This window comes from Monodelphis domestica, chromosome 4, assembly GCF_027887165.1.
Source record: "Monodelphis domestica isolate mMonDom1 chromosome 4, mMonDom1.pri, whole genome shotgun sequence".
In the NCBI taxonomy this organism is placed as follows: domain Eukaryota; kingdom Metazoa; phylum Chordata; class Mammalia; order Didelphimorphia; family Didelphidae; genus Monodelphis; species Monodelphis domestica.
Genome location: NC_077230.1, coordinates 329,022,670 through 329,041,961, shown reverse-complemented (window position 1 = coordinate 329,041,961; position 19,292 = coordinate 329,022,670). Strand labels below are relative to the sequence as shown.

Sequence of the window (19,292 nt, the reverse complement as noted above, 5' to 3'; positions counted from 1 at the left end):
AGGCCTAGAGACAGGAGGTCTTGGGTTCAAAATGACCTCATCCATTCCCTAACTGTATGATCCTGGGCAAGCCACTTAACCCCCTTTGCCTAGCCCTAACTGCTCTTCTGCCTTAGAACCAATGTACAGTCCTGATTCTAACAAAAAAGTTAAGAGTTTAAAAAATATATTTTTTAATTGAAATATTACATTTCTTGCCTTCTCAATAGGTAAGGTGGGGCAGAGAGAGGATTCAGACCTCAAATTTTTAAAAAAACAAATGCTGAAAATAAATTTTTAAAAAAAGAACATGAAGATTTTTTTTAAAGAGGCAGGGAAGACAATAAGAACTGATCATAGTGAAGTAAATAGAATCAGGAAGACAATATAGACAATGACTACAATGTAAATGCAAAATCCAATACTGAACGTTAAATATTGGGGATGCGGTGGGATAAAAATGTTTCTTCTTTTCCTACCAAACTCCAGATCATTTTCAATGACTTTAGCTTCTGGTTCACTATCTCCCTTGTCTGACATCTGTCCTTAAACTATAGGAATTTAACATTTACCTCAAACTCCCTAAACTCCCAATTTCTTCATTTCCTCAAATCACATAACCCACCCCGATAAACTCCATTTGAGTTGCATATAGGGATTGGCACATAATAGATCTCACCATCATTTACATGTGTTCCATTTCCTTAATTAAAAATTGACATTTCCCTATCCGACAAAACCTGTTATCAGTCTACCTTTACCTATATCTCTTCCTTCCTTTTACCATTCTTCACCTTCATAAAAACGTTCAATCCTTCTACTCTTCACTGCTTTCTCAGGCCACCACCCAAACCCTAATTTGACTTTGTCTCTCCAATATCAATCCAATAATTAGCCATTTCAGCTCTCCATTGTAGTCTGACTGCTCTCAAATTACTTGCCCTGTTGTACTCATACTAGCCTCTGCTCTAGAATCCCTTGCCCTATTGTATTCATATCTTTCCTCCTCTCTTTCCAAACCTGTGCTGGTAATGTGTGTATTACACATTCTTGTTACCAAACTCAACTGGACTCTCCTGCAGCATAGCTGTCCTTTCCCCCCCCTCTTTGTTATCTATTTCCTTCCCCACAATTTTCCAAACCTTATCTTTACTCTTCAATCTTCCTACATCTTCCCCTCACTATAAGCTGAGGACCTTGCCTCAGCAAAAATTAAAGCCAGTGGAATAAAGTTCCTCTTTTTTTAAAAAATCTCAAAACACCTTGACATTATTTCCCAGTTCTATGTGTATGCTTGATGCTAAGCCTCCTATCTTCTCTCTCCTAGAGATTGCCTTCTCAATCCTTACTCCCCTTTACCATACTTCCTCCAATCCTCCCCTTTCTCTCTTCTCTCTCTGGATCCTTTTTTCTTTTCTTTACCTATTCTGTCAATGACTTCATCATCTCCCATCTATTCAACTATATGTTGATGATTACTGGATTTTTATGTTCTAAGCTTTCCTCAGAATTTAAGTCCAACACCACTAACAAATTAAGACATTTCAAATTGTATTTCCCAGAGATGTCACAAACTCAATATATTCAAAATTGAACTTATTCCTTCTCCAAAATAATGCTTCTTCCAAATGTAACTATATTTGTCAAAAGTACCACCATTTCTCCATTCTCCCAGTTTTGTAATACCAGAGTCATCATCAATTTCTCATCCTCCACACATATCTAAATTTTATCATTTTTACCTCCACAATATCTCTCCCATTCAATTGTCCCAGATAGCAACTTCCTTAAATCAAGACCATATCAGTTCTTGCCTAGACTACTTCAATAGCCTTTCAATTGGTTCCTCTTGCCACAAGTCTCCCAACTCCAGTCAATCCTTCCAACTGCTACCAAAGATTTTCTTTAAACAAAAAACTGATGTCCCTACTAACTCTAGAATAAAATATAAACTTGTTGAGCATACAAAGCCCTTCACAAACTGAATACAATCTAGAGTTCCAGGCCTAATCTTCTCTGTTCTTCACACACAACAGCCTGTTTATCATCTATCTCATAAAATTTCCCCCTTTGTTTAAGATATAACATCATACAAGCATCATCTTCTACATGAAGCATTTTCTAATTTCCCACTCCCCACCAAATGCTAGTGTCCTCATTTAATTAGCTTGAATTTATTTGCATTTGTTCTTATATTCTGTAGGTAGTTACATATGCAATTGTTTTTTCCCCCTCAGACTATTTGAGAGAAAAGATTATTTTATTCTTTGTACTCCAACTGGTGCCTAGCACAAAGAGATGCTTAGTAAAGAAGCAGAGGTACAATAAATAGAGCACTGGGCCTGGAATCTGAAAGAACCTAGTACAAATACAGCTTCAGACACTCAGTACCAGATAAATTCTGACTGCTTCAATTCATTCAACTATTAAAATGGAGTTAATAGCACCTACCTCTCCCAGGATTGTTTTGATCAAGTACTTAAAACCAAGCCTGACATATAGCAGGCACTTAATAAATGTCTCTTTCCTCCATTCTTTTCTTAACATTTCTTCATTAGTTTACAATGGTAAGGAGTAACTATGGGTATGGAACATTGCAAATAATGTTACTTGGTTAATTCTGCTGAACTGCCTTATTTTCTTTTCTTTAAGTTCTTTGTTTTAAAAGATGGCTCTCAGAATAAGGAAACAGAATAGGAATACACCAAGAAATAAGTGATACAAAAAACAAATTGTTTATCAAAATTCATAAACACAAACACACAAAAATTTAAAAGGCCAGACCCAGAGACAAATACTTAAAAAAAAAACCCAACCCTAAGATGTGGTAAAGAGCCCAAAATATTCCTTGATTCATTTCAAAGCACACTACTCTCACCTAGTGGTGAGGGGAAACACAAATATGTGACAAACAATACAGTACATATTAATATGTATCTTCTAAGTAGGACACTAAAGAAATCTTCATGTTATATCCCTTGTAATCTGGAAATCCTCAAATTCCCTATAGGCTTTAACTCCTCCAGAATTACTGAGAAAGTAAATTCTAAATACTTAAGACAGCATGACCACAGAAAAATGTGGCAATAGTCTTCACCTGCTTGAGAACAGAAGTGAATTGGAATATGTCTAATGGTAGTAGTATTGTAGAGCAAAATAATCACCCTCGGCCCTATGCTATGAATACAAAGAAAATACTATTTCTTACTCCATTGTTCCAAAAAGGAAAGCAGTGCTCACAAAATTACATTTAAGAAAATATCCTATAGGTGCCTTAATGGTTGGTGATCTATGGATGCAAAATCACCACATCTTAAGTTATCTCCACAACCTATAATCCCTTTCAACTATGAAGTTGGAATTATTTCGCCAAATATTATCCTAATATTTGAGTTAGTCATTTGAGATATATAGTGATTAACATAGACAATAGCATAGGCTAATTACATTCCTTAGCAAGTTTCTCCTCTTCTACCTAATGCAAAGCACCCAATGGATATAACAATAGCAGTAACATTCCAAAACTCAGGTTGACTACCAAATGTCTGACATTGGCATTTCTACTGTTTGCTTTCCTTTATTTCCCTTAACATTTAATGACTCTGGAAGCATGGTACTCTGTGCAAGTGTTAACTAGCTACCAGCAAATTTCAGCAGAATTAACTCTATTCATGCCATCCAGCCTGAAGTGAATCTAAATGGTCTATACAGACAGGCTTGATATGGCACTGCCAGGAAATCTATAAACCTCCCCCTGTAGATTTTTTGTTTTGTTTTACTATGGAAGACTTCTGACAAAGGTCAATTTCAAGCCATGTCTTCTGTAAATTCCACTTTCATAGATGGATCCAAGTCAACTCTGTCTATATCTCTTTTGTAGTTTGAGATTCAGTGAAACATCAAAGCTAATAGATGGTTATATATGCCAATAACATTCACTACCTGTATTTTGCAACAACCCTAGTATTTTCCTTCCTAGCCAAATATGGAGTATCTCAGGGTTTGAAGATTTAGTGACAAAAAAAAAAAAACAAACAAACCAGCTCTGATATTTCAGTAAGATTTTCAGGCTTCTAGTAATTAACTACCATTCAAACTAATGAGGCCAAATGTTACATAACATAAATTAACAAAAAAATACACACAAAATTTGGCACCAAACAATTCAAATAAACTAAATAATTATGGAAGGACAGTAACTATTTTATAAAACTACTTTTCTTTTGGAACTCATAGTACTTCACCCTATGTACCTGGTGACAAATACACAACTATTAGAACATTCTTTCCTTTTTAAGTAATTATACATTCATCTAAAAAATTTTTGAATTTCCAATTTTATTATTCCTCTAATTCCCTCTCCCACCAATAGAGAAGGCAAGTAACAGTTTAATTTTCCATGTAAAGTGAAATGCTGCAAAACATATATCCATTTTGTAAAAAAAAAAAAAACAAAAAAAAAACACAAAAAAAGCGAAAAAGTTTGTTTCGATCTACCCTCAAGACCTCATCATTTTCTCTCTGACTATAGAGAGCATTTTTTATTCATGGGTCCTATGGAATTATCTCAAATCAATGTACTAATTAGAGAAACTTGTCTTTCAAAAATGATCATCTTTATAATACTGCAGTAACTATGTAGAATGTTCTCCTGGTACCGATCACTTCACTTTGAATCAGTTCACATAAGTCTTCCTAAGATTTTCTGAAACCATCCTGCTTGTCATTTCTTATATCACAATAGTATTCCATCACAATCATAACATAACTAGTTCAGCCATTCCCCAATTAATGGACATAACTTCAGTTTCCAATTCTTTGCCACCACAGTAAGAGGTGCTATAAATATTTTTGAACATATAGGTCCTTTTCTTTTTGGTGGATACAGACCTAATAATGACTCAGCAGGATTAAAAGTTATGCAAAAAATTTTAGTACTTTGGTCATAGTTCCCAATTGTTCTCCAAAATACACCAGTTTACAACACTACCAGTCGGACATTACTGTCCCTATTTTTCCACATCTTCTCCAACATCTGCTATTTTCCTTTTCTGTCATGTTAACCAATCTAATAGGTGTGAAGTGGAACCCGAGTTATTTTAATTTGCCATTTCTGGAATTATTGGTAATTAAGCGCATTTTTAAAATAACTGTTGATAGTTTTGATTTCTTCTTCTGATAACTCACTATTTATAGCCTTTGACTATTAATTGGGGAATGGCTCTAATTGACTTAGTTCCTTTATGTTTGAGAAAATGAGGCCAATGAGAGAAACCTGTAAATATCCCCCCCCCCCCCAGTTTCATGCTTTCCTTCCAATTTTGACTAAATTAATTTTGTTTGTGCAAACTATTTTAATTTCATGTAGACAGAATTATCTATTTTACTTGCTATGATCCTCTCTATTCATTGTGTGATCATAAACTCTTCTGACAGGTTAATTTTTCCACACTTTCCTCAAATTACTGACATACCCTTTTGACCTTGTCTTGGTACACTATTGAGAGAGACTGGTCAATGGCTAATTTCTGCCAAATTGCTTTCCAGTTTTCCCAGCAATTTGTCAAAAGAGTTCTTAAACCCCAATGTTTGAACCTTTGGGTTTATCAGACACAAGATTACTATAGTCATTTACTACTATGTATTACAGTACCTAATCTAGTCCAATGATCCACTACTTTATTTCTTAGTACTAGACTATTTTAATGATTACCACTTTGTAATATAGTTTAAAATCTAGTACTGCTAGACCCCCTCCACATTTTTTTTCAATGATTGCCTTGAAAATTCTTGATCTTTTGTTCTTCCAGATGAATTTTGTTTCTATTTTTTTTTCCAGTTCTATTAAATCATTCTTTGGGAATTTGGCATGACACTAAATAAATAAATGAACTTAGAACTCTTATTTTTATTATATTGGCTTAGTCACGGACTACTCATGGGCAATTAATATTTCTCTAATTGTTTAGATCTCCATTTGTGTGAAAAGTGTTTTGTAATTACATTCACATAGTTCTTAGGTTTATCTTGACAGGTAGGTTCCTAAGTATTTTATATTTTCTGTAGTCTTTTAAATATAATTTCTATCTCTTACTGCTAGGTTTTTATTGGTAATACATAGAATGGCTGATAATTTATGTGGGTTTTATATCCTGCAACTTTGCTAAAGTTTTCAATTATTTAAACTAACTTTTTAGTTGATTGTCTAGGTTTCTTTATGTATACCATCATGTCTGAGAAAAGTGATAGTTTTGTTATCTCTCTGCTTATTCTTATTCCTTCACTTTCTTCTTCTACTTCTACTAGCATTTCTAGTACAATACTGAACAACAATGATGATAATGGATATCTTACTTTACCCATGATCATATTCACAAGGCTTTTAACTTATCCCCATTATATATAGATACTTGTTCTTGATTTTAGGTAGATACTACTTATTGTTAGAAAGGTTCAATTTATTCCCATGCTTTTTAATATTTTTAAGAACATTCTCTTATTTCTAAAATCTACCTTGCTGTGCTTCCTATGCACACTAATAGAAGTGTTATACAAAGTTGAGAATTTTTAAAAGATCAAAAAATTAAACAATCTACATTGCCATTACTTTTTAAAATTTAAAAATTACTCTTCTTTGAATATTCTTAATATTTTATTTATTCTTTGTGTCTGGAAAAGTGGTTCTTATATAAGGATATCTAATCAATAGTGAATTTTAGGAAAAAACTAGCGCACAAAGAAGGAAAAAATAAATTAAAAAGGGAAAAGTCTTCAAACACTAAAATCAAATGAAAGACAATTTAATTTGGAACATTTATTGATTTTACCAAAAGAGCACTTCACCCATTAAAACCTAAAACCTATAAAACATTTCATAACAAGAGTATGAATTGAAATGTATCTTTTCTAGTTGGGGAACTCTTGCAGGAATATAAAGTGTATTTAAATCTATTAATCACAGGAGTCAGGCATAAATAAAAGTATAATTGAACTTACATTAAAATCAAGAAGTGCATCCATCTGATTCTGAATAATTGGTACAGTTTTTAGGAGTTTTTCTGTGTTCATTGTTCTCATGACTCCATCAGCCCTAATAAAACAAACAAGAGAAAAAAAAATGAGTGTTATTAAATCTCAAAGCAATTGCCATATAGCTTAGAAATTCTAATGGAAATGTTAACAAGAAAATTTGAAACAAGAAAGCTTTTCTCCCAATTAATAACAAAACCCAAACCAATAGTATTTATATAGTGTTTCAAATTCCGCAAATTCTTTTTAAAATATCTCACTTTATCCTCACACCAACCCTCAGAGGAAGGTGTTATTATTGTTCCCATTTTACAGATGAGGACATTGAGACAGACAGTGGTTAAGTGACTTGTCCAGAAATACATAGCTAATAAACATCTGAGGCCATATTTGACTTAGATCTTTCTGATTCCTGCTCTAGCTTTCTATGCACTTTCTATGCAGCTATATCCTATTAATATTAAATATGAAACATCAGATATTATACGGGAGGAAAATAACAAAATAGCTACTGGATAATTAGAACAACTAAAAATAACTCCAAAATGCTCATGCAAAATGTTTACTACATAGATATGGCACCATAACATTACCAATTCTACAAATTCCAGAAGCACAGAATCAAAGTTTAAAGTGACCCGAGAGATCATGTAATCCAATTTTTCACATCCATTCTAAATTATTGGAATGAAAATTACACTTTTGATCTATTGCCTGGCATCTGCCAACAAGAATTTTCTGGTTTTGTTGCTAGGTATTTGAATGCCTAAGATCCTATGCTGTAGTATAGTATTTAAATCTACCCTCTAGGTGTATCAAAATGATCACCCTATTAAAGAATATCAAATGTCTGATTATTCTTAAAAGATGATTCAAGATATATATATATACATATATATATACACACATATATATACATACACACATATATGCAAGAATGTTATAAGAAGCCAATGGAATAGGCTGCAGTTCTGTGAGATTTTATAGATTAGCCCATTGAAAAAGAAAAACTGAACATATTTGCAAAGTTTCAACAAATATTAAGGACCTACCATGTACAAGGTACTATGTGGATACAAATAAGTATAAGACAGTCCTTGCCCTTTTCCTGAAAAAGAAAAATTTATGTCTAGAAAAGCTCACAAAGGAGCAGAAAAGCAATTAAAATGAAGGAAAAAAACCTTTGTAGCAAGCACCTCTGATAATGATTTGATGTCTAAGAAGGAAAGGGAACTGATATTAATACTTAAGAACAAGTCATTTCCCAGGAATCAAAGGAAATAGAGAGGCAATTTCCAAAAGAGGAAATCAAGCTAAGAACCATTATATAAGAAAATGTTATAAATTTCAATTAAGAGAAATGTACATTAAAATTCTTGGGTTTCACCTCACACAGCAGAATGACAAAAGAAAAAATGATGAATATTGAAGGAATTTTGTAAAGACATGCATAGTAGGATGCAATTGTTGCTATAAACTGATTCCACCATTCTAGAAAATAAGTTACAATAACAATAAAAGTCACTCAATTATATATTCTCTTTGTTCCAGGGATACTACATAGCTAGGTATACATCTCCTAGGAGGTCAAAGATAGAAAAATCCAATTAAAATTAAAAAAAAAAAGTACTTTTTAAAATAGCAATAAACTAGAAGCAAAATGAGTGTCCATCAAGTGGGAAATGACTAAATGAATGTATCAAAGTATCAATGTAGTGAAATATTATTGTGCCATTAATATTGAATATAAAGAAATCAAAAGAAAAACATGGCAAGATTTGAATTAACTAACGCAGAGCAAACTTGAGAACAATTTACATAATGAGCACATTTTTCTTAATAATGATCCTCAACTTCTCTATATCCTTCAAAATTTTCTATCACCATTTTCTTCTTTCTTCTCTCTTTTTTCATAACACTACTCTTCTTTCATTTCTCCTCTTAACTGGCTAACTACTTCTCTGTCTTCTCTACTGACTTTTCATCCATGCCACTTCTTCAGAAAGAGAATGCATGTTCCATTCTTTTCACTCTATTCTTGGGCCTTCTTTTTACTCTATTCTACCTTGCGTGGTGGTCTCCTCAGATATTATTATTATCTATATACAAATGATTCACAAATCTTTATGTTCAGTTCCAGAATCTCCACTGAGCATCTCCAACTGCCTTTTGAATAACTACATATACCTCATGGGCATCCTTATCTTGCGCCCCCCTCCAATCCTATTTTCCCAAATTTGCTATTATTGTCAAGGACATCATTATCCTCTCAGACACCTAGGCCAGCAACCTTGCTATCTTCCTACCCTTCATTCTCCATACACTCCAATCCTGAAATAAATCTTCTTATTTCTACCTTCATGACAATAATAAAATGCATCCCCTTCTCTCTATTAATACAACCACACCCTGAGGCTCCTTATAACTTCTTGCTTACACTAATATAGGAGCTTCAAAATTGGTCTCCATGCCTCAAGCCTCTCCCTAACTCAATCCATCAGCCACTAACTATGCAAAAATGATTATTCTACATTGAAGGTTTGACCCCAACTACTTTTCTTCTCTATGAACTTCAATGATACCTTATCATCTAAAAGATTAATGAAGTCCTGTTTTGGGCATTTGATTTGAAGCTATTCATAACCTGATCCCTTCCTACAATGCCAGCTTTCTTATATCTTTCTCCCCATATACACACAGTTCATTTTAGCTATACTAGCTTGCTTGCAGTTTCTTGAGTATTTTACTTTATCTTTCATATGTATCATGTCACGAGGCCCCATGCCAGTAATGTTCTTCCCCATACCTCTGTCTCTTAGTATCCCCATCTTCCTCCTAAAGAAAGGTTTTCCCAGTTAGCCATTTATCCCTTCTTTCAAATTACCTTCATAATTTTGTATATATCTATTTTATATTTACATTTTATCTACATGCTGTCTTTCCTTTAGAATGGGAGTTTCTTGAAGGGGGAGACTGTTATTTTGCCTTTCTTTGTATCCCCAAACCCTTAAGCCCTGTGTACGGCACATAAATATTCAATCAAGGACTTTAGTAGACTAGATGGTGTTCTACCTCTTCACAAAGATGTGCTAGACAACAGGTATAAAATGAGGCATACAACTTCAATATAATGATTGATTTTTTTTAAAGTTCACATTCAGATTGCTACATGTGGCAAATCTTTTTTAGGCTTCAGTATATCTGACTGAAAATCTGTGCATTCAAATCCTATATAGCACAGAAAATAAGTACTAGGCATGGAAATCTAGATTTTAGTTCCTAATTATTATCTGTTTGACCATGGGCATAGTTTTTTGCACCTATGAAGATAGGATTAACTCTCGCCCTTGCCTATTTTTTAATTAATCAACCAAAACCTTTAACATCCCTTCTTAATGCCAAGTAAGGGAGTTCCCAAGTCACTTACTAAGGTGCTTGACAACTCAAGAGGCAACTGCCCACCCCTAGGCAGGGCTAAGCAAATTGATTAGACTACAAGTGGAGGAAGGGACAGGAAGGGACACGGGAAAAGGACTATAAAAAGGCCTGAATTTCCTGTCTTCAGCTTGAGTCTGGCTTAAATCTTCAGCTTGAAGCTTTGGCTTGGAATTTGGACTGGGCTCCTGGATCTTCTCCTTTGGAGTTTGTCTTAGATGAGTGAGTAGCTGACCCTCCTTTCTTGGCTTCTGGAGAGATAAGGTCCAGGGAGATCTTATCCTCCTAAAGGAGGCCACATGGGTGGAACCCCCCATTAATTTACTATCAGATCCTCCAGCTGAGGGTTATCAAGCCCTGCTGGGGTTGCTCCAGACACCAGAGGAACATTTAGTGTGATAGACTAGACATTTTCTCTACCCTCTTTTTACATTTCTTTACTTTCACTCTTTCCATCTCTTTGTAAATAAACTACTCAAAGTCATCTTGACTTGAGCTAAAATATTTTTAAATCAGCAACCACCATATTATTATAGAATTCTCATATATTTAGTCAAATCTTAAATTTAATTCCTTACACACCTTTCCTTAACTATAAATAAAAGTAGATAAGACACTGAGACAGTAGGCAAAGCCAGTCTCCAATCTTTTGCATTTTTTAAAGAAAGCATTTCTAATCCCTCTTAATTCTAATGTCTTCTCACTTCTAAACTTTTTTCCTATTTTATCCTGCATGTATGTGTATATATATTATATAAGATATGTATATTTCCTTGTTTATACACAGCTGTTTATATATTGCGCCCCCCCCCCCCCCCAGAGCATAGGCTCCCTTGAGGAGAGAGACTATCTTCTGAATCTTTTAATAATCCCTAGCATTACACAGTACCTGGCATGTAGTATATACTTAATAAATGTTTTCTGACAGTTAGATTCAAGTACAAATATCATCTCTGGTATAACTCAATACTTTTAATCACTCATTGTCTCTGGCAATTCTCTAAAAACTAACTTCTATAGAAGAGCTACTTATACATGGAATTTCTTCCACCTACGAAATTCTAGGCTTAGACCAAGAGACCAAGAGTTCTTAATCTGATAAAAAAGACACTTTATTTTTACTAATCTCTATCTGAAATTTGGAATTTTCTTTAAATTATTTAAAAACATTCTGCTAATATCTCCTCAAACTCCCAAAGGGGTCTATGACTTAAAATTTTTTTAAGAATCCTTGATCTAGAAAAAAAATTGAAAAAACTAAAACTTTATCTACCTCAGTCAGGTGTTATAGTCAAATGATCAAATTTTTCTAAGTGCATAGTGCTAATAATTTAAATATTTTAAACAAGAATTTATAAGTGAAGCCCTTTTTCTTCAAACACTGGAGCCACATAAGCATTGTTTACATTTCACCTGGGAAAAAAATGGAATAGACTACTCTCCTCAATGATATAATTCAATTCCCCCCCAATTATCTTTATACCTGTGATAAATTCTATTGGAAGTTTTTAAAGTTATGTCAAAATTTTTTTTGATTAGGCAGTTCTCTTAGTGAAACTTACTTAATTATATTAGCAATACTCTATACATCAGATTTTCTCAGAACCTTCCCTTAAGCAAGCCAGTCTTTAGCATAAGGAGAAATCATGTTTGACATATTACCTTTATTTATATCTATAACACATATACATGTGCTTTATATATATAAAATCTCAAAAATTTCCTCTTAGCAGTTCCTAATACCAGGTAGTTGTGGGTATGGCAGTAACTTACAGCAACATGCTAAAATATCCATTGCCCAAGGTTATCACTTCATCAGTTGTTTGAGAGGGCAGCAGTCACTAAGTTCATTGTTTACATCAGGACAACAGAGCCCTTTTAGGATTCAAACTGATTTATCAGGGGTCAGACTGCCTATTGGCCAAATCCTAGTAGTAGATAACAAACTAGTGCCCTCTGATTTTTTAAAATATCAGTGATATTAATGGTTTCTCCCAAGTGTATCTCATACCTACAAGGCAGCAACTTATGGACTAAGTATAAAACAAAGACCATTCTAAAATTAATATATAAAATAGCTCATGTGCCAAAAGACCTATAGTTAAAGGATGGTAAGAAATTTAAGTTCTCCAACTTTCCAAATGAATAAAAACAGCATACACCTGTTAAAAAACCATACCAAGGCAAAAGAGCTGAACCATTATATGAAAATTAGGTATCACCTTTTTAAGAAAAAGAACTGTTACTGAATTTTTTAAAGTGACAACTCTCTAACTTAACACTTATTATTTGAGATCACACACTATAAGAAATTTGCAAATATATTAAGTAAGCAATCCAGATAATGGATGCCACAAAAGAAGGCAATCTCTGAGTTGGAAAGACCTCTGAGGTGATCCAGTTCAACCTTTACCCCAACCAACCTCTATTACAATGCCAACTAATAGTTATCTAAGCCAGTGGTGTCAAACTCAATAGACATGGGTTCATTAAACCATATATAAGGATCCCTGTGAGCTGCATATTTACTTAGAAAACTACATATTAATATTTTATATTTTTATTTATTTTGTTAAATAGTTCCCAATTACATTTTCATCTGGTCCAGAAAACACACAAGTCCGTTTGATTATATTTGTTAAGTTCTTCCAAATACATTCTTATCAGCTCTTGTTAAGTACAGGCCAGGGGCCTGTCATTCCTATATTTTAGGTCACTATGCAAAAAGTCCAATTCCAACTTAATCAAATATTATCTTTCAAATGCATTACTTCTATGAATTCCCTGATTTCACTGGGTAGAAACAAAAGAAACAAACCAAAAAATACCACTTATAATAACCCTAAGGTTTTGAAGCTGCCTACCTAAAAATCTTTTTTTTTTTTAAAGCAATATTGCTAAAAATTCAAACTGGCTTAATTGGTTGTGTCCACATCAATCTCCAAAAAGGTTAACAGCCAACCATCTGGACAAGTTTTTTTGAGGTTCTTTTGTCATACCGTGACTATTTGCCTTAGGAAGATAGCCAACATTTTACCTCATTAGGTCAACTGCTATTTCAGTAACCTTGAGCAGGAAGCCACCAATCACTATTGACTCCCTGGATGATCTCTTACTTAATAGTATCTATGCACTCCCTAGGAGATCAAACAACACCCTGTTCTTCTGGAAAAGCCCTATTTCTCAGCTCCAATTGTTTAGAGGTCTTTCTTTCATCTCTCCTGATTCACATTCTTCCACTCTCCACTTCTGTAATGAAGCTCAGGATTCCTTTGACCAATAGTTAGAAAACAGGAATATCAAAAACTAAACAAGAAAAGGTTTAACTTACCCTCTTTTTACTTTTGTGAAGTCAAATGCAACTTGTCTGTAAGAAACTGCTTTTTCATTTAGATACCTACTATATCGTCTAATAAATGTAGACATATCATATCCTAAAAAGAGAAAAAATTCCAGCCTTTTAGTAAATAAGTCATGAAATCAATAACTTTGCCTAGCAAAACAATATTGTATACAAACAAAATTAAAATGTCTTATAAAACCTATTAAAATTTTTATTGAGGGGGCAGCTGGGTAGCTCAGTGGGTTGAGAGCCAGGCCTAGAGATGGGAGGTCCTAGGTTCAAATCTGGCCTCAGCCACGTCCTAGCTGTGTGACCCTGGGCAAGTCACTTCACCCCCATTGCCTAGCCCTTACTACTCTTCTGCCAGAAGGTAAGGGTTTAAAAAAATTTTTTTTTATTGAAAAAAGTCAATTAAGGGACAAATATGTAATGTTACAGAGCATACTTGAAACGTATTTAAAGAAATATTTTATGATAGTGCTAAAATTATATTAGAATTTCATTATGTGGTTTGCATACTACCTCTTCATATATTTACTTTCTTGTGTTTTAATGAACAAAGTGTGAAAATGTTTCTTATATTTAGTAATAAGTAGTTTTATAATATAGCACTTTAAGGTTCACCAACCACTTTACAAATACTTTACTACTTAAGTTAAAACCCCAGCTAATCACTAAAGTGATTTCCTCCCAATGTCACAACATAGACATATAAACACCATATTGCTACATTTTCTTGAAATTATATATATTTTTTTATTTTTTTTTTACCTTGCAAGCCACTTTTGTCCAAAAAATTGCTTAAATTAAACAATGTGTTCCTTGAAGCCAAGTACTGGATAAAGCGCTAGAAAGGAAAAGAAATGCATATTATTTCAACCCAGTCTACGGCATCTTATTTCAACTACAAATTAACAATCAGAAAACTTATGGTTGAAAACTTATGGTTGAGGTATTCCATTAAGTTTTACAAGCTTAAGTTTTATAGCTCATGTGCTGGCTTCAGATCTAAATTTACCAACTGTGAAGAAATAAAGCACCATTATTAGGATGCTTACTGAAGCATCATGACTACAGAAATAAAAGAAATAAAAGCATTGCAGATCCTATAAGAAAAATGGTATTCTATGCTAGAACCAGTTAAAAGATTTAATTAAAATTGGTTAAACTTGCTCAAAAAGTTGTTTGTCACCAATCATCTAGCTTAAAGGCTAAATTTTTTAAGTGCCTTTAAAAAAACTAAAAAAACTATTTGAAAAAATTAACATACAATACTTAGGGAAGCAAAGTTATGCTAGCAAAGTATACTTAACCCCTACCAGATCTCTTTAAATGGAAATCAAATAAAAAAAAATATTAACTACCCACTGTTTTTTTTAAGCACTGCCTTCCAAAACAAGCACTACATTATAGACAAAAATGCAGAATTTATGTGAAAACATTAAAAATCCCATAATGCATCAAGCCAGGGGTGTACCTTGGTCATGAAACAGCTTGGCCCATTATAGAGTTATACCATATCATATACACACATTATAGAGTTATACCATAAATGTCCAGAATTAATGATATTACTTTCATTATTAATAGCAAACAACATTTACATAATCCCTTAAAATTTGTGTGGTGCTTTTTATATATTATCTAATTTAAGCCGTATAACAATTCTGCAAAAAAGAAACATATTACCAGAATTATCTCTATTTTAGTTATTGAAATTGAAGCTCATGGGTTAAAGGACTTGTCCATGGACACACAGCTATTAAGTAACTAATGAATGTCTTTCTGACTATGTCTAAGATTCTACTATTTACACACTCTCTCAGGAATCTATCATTCATTCTTCTCCTACTACTAAGACTCCCCATCTAAGCATTTGGGGAGTGAGGAAGAGAAGTGTGGTTTCTTTGTAAGACTTTGGCCTGGACCTTGTTCTTTTTTTTGCTACTAGTGACTGCAGTATCTCACCAGGTTTTATTATCTCTATCTAGATGATTCCAAATATATTTCCAGCCTTGGCCTCATTCCTGAGCCCTAGAAAAAGCCAATCTATTTATTATTATTTTATTACCAACCTAGTCATTCCTCCTAGTCATTAAGAATTCCATGTCTCATGGGAATATCAATCTCACCATATCCAACACTGAATTTATTATTTTTCCCAAAAAAAATCTTAATTCTGAACTTGACTATTTCTATCAAGGACATCTTCCTCCTTCCAATCGCCCAGTTTTGCATCTTCAGTGCCAACCTTAATTCTGCATCTATTCATCCTCCACATCAGCAAATCTTGTCATTTCTAATTCTACAACATTTCTAATTCTACAACATTTCTAATTCAACACATCTGTCCCCTTCTTTCCACTATAGTTCTAGTTCTTATCACTTCTCATCTGGACTACTATAGTAACTTCCTAATGTTCTTCCTACCTCTCATCTTATTCCTCTTAAAATAATTCTCTATAAAGCAAGTCACACTGATTTTGGCTGAAACATATACCATTCTCCTCAATAAACTCCAGTGGTCCCTTTTTACCATCAGGATCAGGTCACGGCAATTAGCATTTAATAAGAGCCTCCTATGAGGTGCCAGGTCTGGAGTTACTAGGATTTGAGTTCAAATCTGGACATGTCTAACTTTGTGATCCTGTGCAAGTCATTTATAATCCCAATTTCCCAGCCTTTGCCACTCTTCTATCTTAAAATTGATAATAAGACAGAAGTTAAGGGTTAGAAAAAAAGCATACTAAAGGATATAAACAAAGGCCAAAAAAACCGCCCCTGCACTCTAGGTGTTCAAACCTAGACAAAATGTAAACAAGTACAGACAAGATATAGACAGGCTAAAGTGAAGATGGGAATAAGATTAAGAAGAATAAGAAAAGGCTTCTTGTAGAAGTTGGGATTTTAGTTGAGGCTTGAAAGAATTCCAGGAATGTAATATAGCCAATGAAAAAGCCATCAGGAATGTCCAGAGTGTGAAACAGCAAAAAGACTAGCTTCACTGGATCTCAGAGGAGGGAGAAGGATTGGGGAGAGATTAAGGATTGGGGTCTGAGATTAAGAAGACTAGGAAGGGGGAGGAGAGGGCAGATTATTATATAGATTTTTAAAATTGATGTTGATAACAGGAAACCACTAAAGATTATTGAGTAAAGGGGAGAGAGGATCAAACATATACTGTAGGAAGATAATTTTGGCAACCAAGTGGAAGGGTAGGCTGGAGTGAGGAGAGACCTGGGACAGGCAAGGCAATAACAGTAGCCTATTATGATGTTTCAGGTGTTAAGTGACAGGCAGCTTACAACAGACAAGTAGCAGTTTCAGGAGAGAAAGGAGTAAAATAAACCTCGACAGACTAGAAATGTAGTATGAGAGTAAGTGAAGTGTCAAAGATAACATGTAGGTTGCAAGGAACTAAGAGAATTATGGTACCCTTGATGCTAATGGAAGTTAAAAAGAGAGAAAGAGAAAGATGGGTTCAAGTTTTGTATATGATGATTTTAGGATGTCTCTGAAACATATGGTTCAAGATGACCAGGAGGTTTTTGGAGATGTGAGACTAAAGGTCAGCAGAAAGCTGGCCCTGGATAAATAGATAATACCTGAAAAATCATCAGGAAAGAGATACCTGAATCCAATGAAAGTGATTAGATTCCCAAGCAAAAGGATGAAGAAGGCCCAGGACAGAGCTCTGAAGGCCACTCAAGGTTAGTGGGCATGATCTGAATGAAGAGCAAAAAGGACTGAGCATGAGTAGTCAGACAGGTAGGAGAAGTAGGAGAGAGCATTGTAAAAAAAAAAAACCCATAGAGAAGAAAGTACCAAACAAAAAGTGATCAACAGTGTCACAAGCTGCAGAGAGGTCAAGAATGAGAACTGAGAAAAAAGCCATTAGATTTGGCAATTATGAGATCATTGGTAATTTGGGGGGAAACAATGTCAGATGAATATGGTCAGAAGATAAAAATTGAAAATAAAATGTGAGAATGATAGTGGGGCAATCTTCTGTGATGGAGTGGGTTCACATAAGACAGATTTTTGCTTTGGAAAAAAGTGTCACATTTCAGGAGATAGAAGTGAGGCAGGAAATCATTCTGGAAAACACCTGAGTGATATGAGATAAGGATGAAGAGAAAAGGGAGAGTTTGTGACAACTGGCCTCCACTTTTTGAGTGAAATATGAGGCAAGGTTCTCAACAGAGAGAACCTAGAACCATGTGTGATTTGAGTAGACATGAAAAAGTTCAAAAAAACTATTGTGGTGAGCAGGATAGTGAAACAAATTAGGGAGATGTAAAAAGATTACTATGTGGCAGTGAAAAGGCTCAGTTAAAATTATATAACATATTTTGTAGTCCGGTCAGAATAGTTTTGTAGTTTTCTCCAGAAATTCCTCTGTTATTCAAAGATCTTCAAATCATGCCTTTCTAGTTTTACTGCAATTAGTTTCCTCCACACTTTTGTACTCTTGTCAAACTGGCCTAACACATAGTCCTCCATCTCCCACCTCTGAACTTGTGCATTAGCTATCCCTCAGATTTGAAATGCAATGCCTCTTTACCCCCAATTTTACACACAGATACACAGAGTATTTTAGTTCAACTTTAAGTTCCTTGGGGTCATGGACTGTTTTCACTTTTATCTTTGTATTCATGGCCCTTAGCACATGTCAGGAAGTCCTGGGTTCAAATCTAGACACAGATACTTCCTAGGTGTATGACCCTGGGCAACTCACTCAACCCTCCCCCCCTTCCCCCTCCCCCGGTGCCTTAGCACTGTACCACCACCACCACCACCCTTTGGCATGCAGCTATTTTTCTTTAACCCTTATCTTCTATCTTAGAATCAATACTGTGTATTGGTTCTAAGACAGAAGCTCAGTAAGGGCTAGGCAGTGGGGGTCAAGTGACTTGCCAAAGTCATACACCTGGGAAGTATCTGAGGCCATATTTGAACCCAGGAACTCCCATCTCTGGGCCTGGCTCTCAATCCACTGAGCCATCCAGCACCTCCGTGTGGTTATTGAAATTAATTGTTCACTTAATTACCATGGTTCAAAGAATGTTCCATTAATATGCATGTGCACCCACCCACCCACCCCCACACACACCCCCGTCTCTTAAAAAATAAAGTCAAATAAATGCCCACTGATTGATTTTAAGAGGAATTCCTACTTGTTTTTTATATCATATAAGTTAACCTAAAGCTCACAAACCTTACTCTATTTTAAATAACTTAATTTTTTTCAATTAAACATAGAAAAAAATTTTAATAAGTTATCTGGCATTTTTAGATCCAAATGCTACTTACTATCCCCTCCTCTCCTCCCATCCCACCCTCCACTATAGTAAATAGTCTAACACAGGTCATACCATGCTGTCATGCAATACATATTTCCACATTCTTCATGTTATGAAAGAAGACACATAGAAGAAAAAATTCATGAGAAAAATAGTGAAATATGGAATGCGCTTCCATCTGCAATCAGACTCCAAAAGATCCC

At 34.4% G+C, this 19,292-nt stretch overlaps 1 protein-coding gene and 1 long non-coding RNA gene across 27 annotated transcripts in view; one reads left to right on the top strand and one right to left on the bottom strand.

Moving 5' to 3' along the window:
• PICALM (phosphatidylinositol binding clathrin assembly protein) overlaps positions 1–19,292 on the bottom strand; it is a 119,969-nt gene that overhangs the window by 63,172 nt on the left and 37,505 nt on the right. For 25 of the 26 annotated variants that reach the window (XM_007490837.2, XM_007490841.2, XM_007490840.2 and 22 more), the window contains exons 3-5: positions 14,558–14,633; positions 13,775–13,877; positions 6,976–7,069 (exon numbers count right to left, since the gene is read on the bottom strand). In XM_007490837.2, coding sequence (XP_007490899.1) covers positions 6,976–7,069; positions 13,775–13,877; positions 14,558–14,633 — 273 coding nt within the window. Of the gene's footprint in view, positions 1–6,975; positions 7,070–12,005; positions 12,411–13,774; positions 13,878–14,557; positions 14,634–19,292 lie in introns of those variants that run through there. The other variant, XM_007490853.3, reaches the window with a different exon arrangement.
• The window catches only part of LOC107649019 (uncharacterized), a 33,698-nt gene continuing 31,494 nt past the window's right edge, over positions 17,089–19,292 (top strand). Inside the window, exon 1 of the long non-coding RNA XR_001622316.2 lies at positions 17,089–17,496. This is a non-coding gene — a long non-coding RNA (uncharacterized LOC107649019). The remainder of the gene's footprint in view (positions 17,497–19,292) is intronic.